This window comes from Haliotis rubra, unplaced genomic scaffold, assembly GCF_003918875.1.
Source record: "Haliotis rubra isolate DU_JTF1 unplaced genomic scaffold, ASM391887v1 Scf105, whole genome shotgun sequence".
In the NCBI taxonomy this organism is placed as follows: domain Eukaryota; kingdom Metazoa; phylum Mollusca; class Gastropoda; order Lepetellida; family Haliotidae; genus Haliotis; species Haliotis rubra.
In genome coordinates, this window is record NW_025764948.1 from 2,174,924 (window position 1) to 2,185,361 (window position 10,438).

The 10,438-nt window shown below is 39.4% G+C and overlaps 1 protein-coding gene across 2 annotated transcripts; it reads right to left on the minus strand.

Moving 5' to 3' along the window:
• Positions 1 to 593: 593 nt before the first annotated feature.
• Positions 594 to 9,894, minus strand: LOC124276243 (DNA excision repair protein ERCC-1-like). Of its 2 annotated transcripts, none has more exons than XM_046711919.1 (12): positions 9,613 to 9,894; positions 8,352 to 8,514; positions 7,795 to 7,948; positions 7,342 to 7,402; positions 6,335 to 6,438; positions 5,976 to 6,075; positions 4,467 to 4,543; positions 3,256 to 3,355; positions 2,822 to 2,893; positions 1,899 to 1,967; positions 1,593 to 1,665; positions 594 to 1,100 (listed from the first exon to the last, which is right to left on the minus strand). In XM_046711919.1, the coding sequence occupies exons 1-12, from the start codon at positions 9,679 to 9,681 to the stop codon at positions 1,054 to 1,056; spliced, it is 1,089 nt and encodes a 362-aa protein (XP_046567875.1). In that variant the 5' UTR covers positions 9,682 to 9,894; the 3' UTR covers positions 594 to 1,053. The 2 variants fall into 2 exon arrangements, with proteins under 2 accessions (XP_046567875.1, XP_046567871.1); XM_046711915.1 differs by having other exon boundaries at positions 8,346 to 8,514; positions 9,613 to 9,890.
• Positions 9,895 to 10,438: the final 544 nt, after the last annotated feature.

Sequence of the window (10,438 nt, forward strand, 5' to 3'; positions counted from 1 at the left end):
ATGACTCCGATTTGAAGCCTTTGAATACTTTGCACCAAATTAATGGTCAGGCACAACCTGGCCTATAGTCTGTTTGCAGAGAAAATGTACGGTTGAATTTCACTTTAAACGAAAAAGTAAATCAAATAAAGTGAAATTAAGATTGCGAATCCTCTTAATTTTATCTTGCCAATTGAGCATTTAAATCTCAGAATTTTATTCATCTGAGAATAAAAGTTCTTTAACAAACGATCATAGATTCAAATCGCTATTATTGATTTGTATTACAAGGTGGTAAGCGTAGTAGTTGGAACAGTGAAACAAATGCACGTGCGGTACGTGATGAGCGTTAACTTAGACCAAACATACTTGTTCTAGGTGTTTCATCTAATGTGCATACCCCCTTGTAATACAAACCAATAATAGCGGTTTGAAACCATGATCGTTTGTTAAACAACTTTTATCCTAAGTTGAATAAAATTCTGAGATTTAAATGCTCAATTGGCAAGGTAAAATTATGAGGATTCGCAGTCATATTATCACTTTATTCGATTTACTTTTTTGTTTAAAGTGGAATTCATCGGTACGTTTTCACTGCAAACAGACTATAATTTCAAACATCACAGCTGAAAATGGAAATGCTATAGAGATGCCATCCATCCACTGAAGGTGATCAGATTAATGGATGATGGATTAATGAGGTGTAAAATGCTGTGGCATGAAGGTTTTCTACAATTGTGACATGATGTGATGAAGATTGAAGTCCATTGGTCATATCTTCCTTCAGGTCTTCCAGCATTAGGTTTTCATTTGATGGATTCCTGGCAGTCAGCTGCACATCTTCCAGAGCTGCCTTCTTGGGAACCCATGATGGGTGTCGGTTGGATGGACTGTGCAGCACCATTACTCCCTCCTTCACTGAACACGGGTGAATTTCTTGTTGAGAGTTCATTTCATTGGGCAGTGGTTTCCAGTTTTCAGCACCATAAGATCAACCGTGTTCAACTTCAAAGCAATCAACTGAAGTACATTGGGCAGTACAGAATAAGCAAACATGAATGGACACATTATGTGTTATCTTGCAGACTTCGATGGGCTTGGTTCAGACTTTTCTGGTGTACCTGAAAACATACGGGCATTAAATCTTAAGTCCCCAACCATGGCATCTGCCTTCACAGCCAATCTGACTGTTGGAGTACAATGAAAGAAGACTGTTTGATCATGCAGTGTAAACAGATGAAGGTAAACATATTGAGAATTTGAATAATGTAATTCCAAATGTCATAACTGACTGACTGACTGAGTTTGGTTTTACGCCGCTTTTAGCAATATTCCAGCAACATCAGGGCGGGGGACACCAGAAATGGGCTTCACACATTGTGCCCATGTGGGGATTCGAACCCGGGTCTTCGGCGTGACGAGACAACGCTTTAACCACTATACTACCCCACCGCCCCCAAATGTCATAATGTCTTGTATGTATATATGATTATATAAATTGCATATTTGTCTTTATTATTTGTTGTAAATAAACTCCTTGGTTTGGGTAGCAGTCACAATGAACCTTCACTCATCCTATACACAAGTTTCAGTGTCAAAGAAAGCATTGCTACCTTTTGTGTTGCCATGTTGTCTTTTCCTACTTTTCAAGAAGGGCTGATGGAACACATCATGGAGTCGCTGGGCCTGGAGCAGACGTAAACACTCAGTAGTTTGTAAAGAAACAATAACAGCTAGCAAATGCAGGATGTAAGAGTAGTGTAAATCGGAAGCCTTAATGCTTTTCCCAAAACTTCCAAGACTTAAAGTAGTTGATGCTTGAACCAAAGATGTGATCAGAACAACTCAATCAGATGAACTTCCAAGCTTGATAAATGTCAAGAAGCTGTCAGCTGAGATGTATCTGCTCAGCCACATACCTTCTGAGGTCCGAACCCTGGACACAGCGACAGCTCCTCCTTGCCAGCCTTCATCACCTTCTCCAGGCTCTGTCATATAGCAAGTTCAAGGCCATCATTTAGCAAGTTCAAGGCCATCACAAAGCATCTTTTATGGCTTATCTTATAGAATGTTCATGGCTATCATATAACAAGTGTAAGTCCATGATAGAGCAAGTTCATAGCCAACTGTATTAGTCAACAGTATTTAGAAGCAAGAGACAAATACACTTAGATCATTAATTCGAAATGTTGTGATGCAGTTTCATTCATCAGATCGCCTTTCGACGTCACAACAGTGCTCCTTGAGAAATTGAAATTAATATTGTAATCTCCACAATGAAAAACATACAGATACGGAAATCTATCTTCTTTCAAATCTGCTATAAACCACTACTAAACATGTTCAGGTCTGCCCGCTGAAAACTCTTTTGATTCATATCGATGAAGGTCATGTGACCTTCAGCTAAATAAAAAGTGTGTTTTGATACATATGATTGATAATAATCTTTCAATTGATGAATCCATTGTATCACTTTGTGAATTATACTGTTCATAAATACTAGTCATGTGTATATTATCCATATTTTTGTCCAGTTAACCTGTGAGAAAATACAGTTGTCACAGATTTAATAAACCGGATAATAGACACTAATAAAACATGAGATCATCTTTAACCAGGCCATTACACTTTAACTATGACATCAGCCATGAAATGTCCAATCTTAGCAAGCAATTACCATCCGTCTGGTGGCTGAACATACTGCAGTAAGACATTTTCATGGCTTCGTGAAGCAATATTTCTGGGACAGAAGAACCTAATCTGAGTACCAGAAAGGTAGTTAAGAAGAATTTGTACAGTTATCGTTGTTGAATACATTGGATGACAAGGTTGAGCAGCTCACCCCAAATGTGGTCATTAGGGTCATGCAGTCTGTCTTGTTGACGGACTTCACGGTCGTCAGGCAATCTGTCATCTGGGGACAAGAGATACGACACGTTTGGAGATGAAAACGATAACTCACAAATGACAAACTTTTGAAACCGGTGCCTCATGTTTCAATCCTTACATGTTTTGTGTGTTTCAAGAAACACCCTGTGGAGAGAAAGAACAGGTCCCAACTATCAAGGCTGGTTGTAAGACGCAAAATATGGACTTGGTGGTAATACTCCGTAGCTTAGTGACAGCATGTCACTCTACCATGATATGGATTGTGATATCTGTAATATATCATAATATCAATCACTAGACTGTGCCACAGAAGTGATAACTTACAGACAGACGTCTTACAGCTGGATTAGTTCTTACTGCAGCACTAAACAAAGTAAGTTAAGTTACCTTTGCCATGAAGTTGTTCTCTGTCCTCTCCATGATGGCTTCTGGTGGTTTGTTCTCGTACACCTTGTACGTCTCCAGATACCGACCTGCTTCCTCGGGGCTACACATCACAAACAGATGGAACCATTCTCCCAGTTATGGATACAACATGTCTTTACAAAACTTTCAACCAGTAGCGGAAATAACATATCTCTATAAGCCCATTCAGCACAAGAACATGTCTTCATGCTTTACAAACACTTTCAGCCATGTATCATGAAACAAGGATAAAAAAAATGACATATCATGTATAATGGAATCGAAATGCCATCTGCATAAGTAAAGAATAGATTATAGTCTGTTTGGGTTCAAATGAGAACGATGAATGATGAAATATCTCGAAATAGGGTGAGGTGAGGTGAAATTGGGTTTTACGTCGTTCTTGAGAATATTTCGCTCATATGACGACGTGCATGCGTGTTTATGTGTATGTGCGGCTGCTTGTACTAGCCCAGACTTAAGCTGGTTTTATAGTGCTATAGCCCACTGAGATACCATGCCGCAGTGAAGCATGAATACCCCACTCAGACACATTATACTGACTCGAGCCGACCAGTCCTTGTTGTACCCATTAATTCCGAGCGCCAGGCAGGGACCAACAAGTACCATATTTTAACGTCTTATGGTATGACGCGGTCAGGGATCGAACCCGCGACCTTCCACTCTCCGGGCGGACGCTCTAACCACTACACCACGGAGGCGGTCTCGAAATAGGGATAAGTGCAGAAAAGGCATAAATAAGACACATGGTCCTGAAACCTTTGTACCCAACAGAGGTGCATTTGAAGTCAGACGTTTTATGATCTATCAAGGAAAAAGTTGTTAAAGAAACCATCATGTAATATTGTGCTATTTTGGTGCAACTCAGCACAGCCAGGTGAGATGACCCCAGCAAGTCCGGTTTGTCACCACTCAGTGTGAAGCGTGAAAATAGCACAATATTACATGATGGTTTCTTAAACAACTTCTTCCGCAATCAATCATAAAACATCAGATTTCAGATCCTGTTGGGTACAGGGGTTTCAGGACCATGCGTCTTATTTATGTTTTCTGCACTTATCCCAATTTTGAGTTATTTAATCATTTGTCGTTCTCCTGTGAACCCAAACAGACTATAAATGCTCACTATAAACACACTCTTGATGTAGAGATTGGTCTAAGACTACAATCACCTGAAAGCCAGCATGAGAGTACAGTCTGCCAGAATACACATCTTGGCCAGGTCCTTTAACAGATGGTGGGGATCTTTCTGAAGTAAACAGAAGAAAAGACCTTATTACTTAGGGAGTACCACCTTGGATCTATTCATTGCTGTATGCATCCTCTGATGTGATGTATCAGTAATACTGCTGGGAATTCGTAGTGAAATCATGAGTGATGACGGTTCCATCCCAAACAACTGATCACTGATATATTTGGCTAGCAGCATTTAACTTCAGTAAAACCGGTCTAACCCAAGAGTCACAGGTTTAGAAGACTACAAAGGATCCATGTTTGTAAATCTTAGTTCCTAAGATCAGGGATGATGAAATAAAGGTTTTCAAGTTTTTTATCCAACAAAGTACCCCTTAACTAACAGTGAGTGAGTGAGTGAGTTGGGTTTTACGCCGCTTTTAGCGATATTCCAGCATCACGCATGGGGACACCAGAAATGGGCTTCACACAATGTGCCCTCTTGGGGAATCAGAAGTTGTAAGCAAATGTTTCAACCACTGGGCTACCCCACACGCCTATAACAGATCTGACCATTACAAGTATTGATGTTGGAGTGACACACTCACGATGTCAACTTGGACTAGCAGCACTCTCAGATCAAAACTCTTGCCCAGAAGTTGTAACCGTTTTGGATATATTCTGGGTTTAGTTGATGCCAAGACTGAAACAAAACAAAATGTATCGCTTGTTGCTTAATGCCAAACTAGTGGACCTTAAAATAGTGGACTGAAATTAATTGTGTCTGGCCAGACAATCCAGTGACTGACAATAAGGGAAGTCCCATGCCATCATGTACAATGACACACAGTAAAATATAATAAACATTAAAGTTGTTGGGTCACTGGCGAGCATTTTCACCACCTCTGCTGGAAGGTGGGAGTGTTTTTGTAATCTTTTGATGAAACTGTAAAGACACACCTGAGAAACAGTGCACATGTTGACTGCCCCATAACATAATCTGGCACGATGTTGCCGTATTCCCAGGGGATGTTCCTCACATGCTTCAGTATGGGGTTTCCTCTCTGAAATAATATTGAAAACATTCATGAAATTATAATCGTATTGTTAGTATGTGTGAGTGTGTCTTCACACTTAGGTATCATAAACATGACCCCAGTGTGTACTAGTATGTCAAGTGAGTGAGTGAGTGAGTGTTGTTTTACTCCACAGTCAACAATATTCCAGTAATCTTATGGCATCCTGTATATAGTTTAAACTGGCATGAGGGATGATTACACACTATCAGCGACTGACTGACTGAGTTTGGTTTTACGCTTTTAGCAATATTCCAGCAATATCACGGCGGGGGACACCAGAAATGGGCTTCACACAATGTGCCCCTGTGGGGAATCGAACCCGGGCCTTCGGCGTGACGAGCAAATGCTTCAACCACTGGGCTACCCCACCGCCCCCTTAACTAACAGATTTGACCATTACAAGTATTGATGTTGGAGTGACACACTCACGATGTCAACTTGGACTAGCAGCACTCTCAGATCAAAACTCTTGCCCAGAAGTTGTAACCGTTTGTGGATATATTCTGGGTTTAGTTGATGATATCGAAGACTGAAACAAAAACAAAATGTATCGTTTGTTGCTTAATGCCAAACTATTTGAACCTTAAAATAGTGGACTGAAATTAATTGTGTCTGGCCAGACAATCCAGTGACTGACAATAAGGGAAGTCCCATGCCATCATGTACAATGACACACAGTAAAATATAATAAACATTAAAGTTGTTGGGTCACTGGCGAGCATTTTCACCACCTCTGCTGGAAGGTGGGAGTGTTTTTGTAATCTTTTGATGAAACTGTAAAGACACACCTGAGAAACAGTGCACATGTTGACTGCCCCATAACATAATCTGGCACGATGTTGCCGTATTCCCAGGGGATGTTCCTCACATGCTTCAGTATGGGGTTTCCTCTCTGAAATAATATTGAAAACATTCATGAAATTATAATCGTATTGTTAGTATGTGTGAGTGTGTCTTCACACTTAGGTATCATAAATATGACCCCAGTGTGTATGTCAAGTGAGTGAGTGAGTGAGTGTTGTTTTACTCCACAGTCAACAATATTCCAGTAATCTTATGGCATCCTGTATATAGTTTAAACTGGCATGAGGGATGATTACACACTATCAGCCAGTTACATAACTACCCTACTTGAGGACAAGTTTTCAGTGTTACATAATTTAGAATGGAAAGCCAATACACTGGATAATCCTAGGTGCTACTATCTCTAGATATTTCCTGTAATGACTGACTGACTGACTGAGTTTGGTTTTACGCCGCTTTTAGCAATATTCCAGCAATATCACGGCGGAGGACACCAGAAATGGGCTTCACACATTGTACCCATGTGGGTCTTCGAACCTGGGTCTTCGGCGTGACGACCCAACGCTTTAACCACTAGACTACCCCACCGCCCCATATCCTGTAATGAAGAATTCTAGTAGCACTTCAGTGTGTCATGGAAGAAGCTCAGAATGAATTAGTGCGTCTTCACACTGATCCCAAATAATACACCAATGTTTATGTCAAGTGAGTGCATGTTGTTTTACACCACATTCAACAATATGCCAGTCTCCTGGCAACTATCCATGTTATCATGCTGTGACTTCAGCCAGGCTACACTGGACCAACCAGTCCCCATTATAGCACACTCTTACAACCATGATGGAGTGTTGGGGAACTTTCCAGGACTCCCTCCCCGACAGACATTAGTGGCAGATCCCTTTGTTTGGAAACTAATGCCAGTTTGGGCTGGTCAGTCTGGGGTATCGAATCACAATATAACATTCTGTAGGTTTATCTCCTAAATGCTTACCTGTCTTTGGTTAACAATCAGGGAGTTTGTTTTTCCTATTTTAGCAAGTGTTGGTAGAGATCTGTAAAGAGAACACATTAGATAAACAGCCTGAATGACTAAACACACTGAATGTAACCTATTGTTTCACTCCAATATAACACTGACATCAGTTTCATAGCCTGAGTGTCAGTACCACATTTCATGAATACAGTAGGAGTAATAGAACAATGTTGACTGGTTTACTTGTTTCAGCAAAAGAGGATGTTTTGATCATTTCATCTAGCAAAGTAATCAATTGGTAACTATAGCATTTTTATTTAGAGATAAATTCTGTGTAATATTTTTATTACAAAATTTCAAATGTATTGGTTATGGTATTCACTGGTTTAATAGTCAGATTAGCATACAGCTGCAAGGATTATCATACAGCTGCAAGACAACATAGTCAGTTTTAATGTAAAATATACCTACTCTACAGGTTCTTCTTCCACCAATTTCCCTGCCTCTTTTTGTAAACTTGTGGGTTTTGCTGCAACCTCAACCTTGTTATCTGTCACTTGCTTTGTCAAACTGTTAGCTGTTCCTAATTTACTAACAACCTCTTTGTCAACATTTGTATTTTTATCTGAAATAAATAAAATGTTCAAGTAAAGTAATGTAAATCATTATACATGATGGTATTTACAGCGGTTCATCATGTTCAATGTCATTTTGTTTGCAATGTAGAAAAAATTACTTCCTGAATTATTTTGTTTAGAAGAACAGTGGAAATGCATAACAAACAGAGTCTTTCTACATCAGCTTTCAATTTCCCTGTTCCCTCTGTATCATCATATTTAGTATATATTCCTGCTGAAGCTAATCTTGCTATCTGCCTTCTGTATGATGAAACTAAACAGGTCGGGTAACTGACTGTTTATTCCCCAAAAGTACAGACCTACATCCTGTTTTTATTATAAGATATGGAAGCATGGATCCCCCCTTGCAGTAAAACATGTACGACTTCAGGAGTATTACTGTACCATTACTTGATGCAGCCACTGTGTCTCTTGTGCCTGAATTTGGTGGGAGTGTGCCAGAGTTGTTACTGCTGGCTGGCAACCTGGGAGCTGCTGATGGTATCACTTGTTTGTGCAATACATCATCACTCTTGGACTCCTTGGTTGTCTTGAAGAGAGGCTTCACTCCCTTCTGTAAAAATACATAATTAACTTTAATACAGAATGGTGCACCTGTCCACTCAATGTACACTTAAATTCTACATTATATTCTTCGCTCTTCAGCTATATCTTTGGTTGAGTTTTCCAGATGCAACCAACTTGACACAATGGTTATTATGTGCTGCGAAGATATGAACCTGTAGACATGAAGGGGCTGAGTTTTTTACAAAATAGCAATAGCAGCAGAGTTCACAGTGCATGCCAGTTTTTGAAACTTCCTGTTCCAAGTACAATAGCAAATTACCAGTCCCTCTAATGTTTTGCCAGTTCTAACTTGGACAAATAACAAACACATTTATAGAATAACACCTGGCTTTATTCTTTATAGCTCAATATTGTCTAGTTCATATGAATAAACTCGTATTCCAGCCAAGGCCTACATAGAGTCGTCGAGCACACCTTGGTATAGTGCAAAGTCGTCTAGTTATATGCTGGTCTAAATATTGTCATGCACATTCAGAACGTTAATAACAGAAATGGGAAATAAAACATCATGTTCAGTTTTTGTTTTGTTTTAGCTTTTAGTTTTTATTCAGAACTTTTAATTATTCTTTGCACTAAGATGTTGATTTTGCGGATTTTTTAATTTTTCTAGTTTTGACATTTTAGGGAAAATTCAAAATGTCCCTCGGAATTACAGTCACACAAATTATCGGTCCATGGTTAGGTTTACCGGTAAAAGACTAAAAGCCAGTAATTACTCCTGAACGCGAACACTGATCAGTGACAACAGCCACATCTCCAGGTTCATGACGGTTGATATTTTAAGTCCATGCATAGTCAGCATGTTGTGTGTAGCGTATGATAAGCGACCATCAGATATCGGATAGGGGAGAAGCTGATAGCTGCGATTTCGAAGCTATAATCTGCACTCCAAAAAATTATCTGAATCTAAAAATCAACAGCGTTTGTTTTTGTTATTGTCATTCAATGACTGTGTCAGTAACGCCAGTGAAATAGACCATAAACTTGCTCCCGTTGAGTGAAAGATCGTCACATTTCTTTCTAAACTAAGGCACCTCGCATGTTACAATTAAGGCCAGCTGTAATTAGACATCAAGACACTCACTTGCAAACATGACTCAGCTTTGTCTTTCTCGTCTAGTGTTGGAATTCTAAATCTTCCTTTTCCAGCCATATTTAACAATCAGCCTTCTTAGGTACACACACCTGATGTGGTAATCTTCCCTGAAACAAAAATTGTAGCATCAAAGGGGGGTAATTCACCCTGTGAGTAACCTCCAGGATACCACAAAACAAAGTTCTCATCATGATGCTTTTCTTATGCATTCCACTTCTAAATGCCCTTCAAAAATTTGAGGTTGTGAGTTGTTACAACGGATTAGTTTTATAACTACCTGAAGTAAATAGGGTGCAGAAACTAAATCTGGTATAAGATTATTGAAAAATCCTAAAATTTCAGCAACCCCCAAAACAAGAGCACCACTCTGTAAATTTACCGAATCTTTAGACTGTATTCACCAACTGATCACTCTGTCTCACAGATATGAGATATGTACCCAGCAGCTCCATTGGACTTCTCTGTCTTTGTGCCACATTTGTAAAATCTCATTAATTAAATTAACAATTCAACCAATTTGAGTCATTTATCAACACTGACAGTAAAACCAGATTCACATATAGTGCAGATCAACCCAGAAATAACAGATTATCGTAATCATGTATTAGAAGGATAATAAATTCAAGGTATTTTACTATCGATAATGTTTTCTCGTCAGAAGAAATAAACACCCACAACCTCTTCATGGCCCAGTATTTTTCAGGGGGAAAAGGTTTGCATTATATATACCCAAGAAAACACCGTATCTGAAACGGTGATGAAATTCGAAACTGGTTCGCACCCTTATTCCCCCATTTTACACCATGTATGTTTT

Bases quoted from the DNA above. Each gene is read 5' to 3' on its own strand.
- LOC124276243 (XM_046711915.1), bottom strand. From the start codon at position 9,681: ATGGCTGGAAAAGGAAGATTTAGAATTCCAACACTAGACGAGAAAGAC. The intron at 7,949-8,345 runs GTACAGTAATAC...TATTTATTTCAG, and splicing joins AGTGGCTGCATCAAGTAATG to ATAAAAATACAAATGTTGAC. The intron at 6,439-7,341 runs GTAAGCATTTAG...ATATTATTTCAG, and splicing joins TGATTGTTAACCAAAGACAG to AGAGGAAACCCCATACTGAA.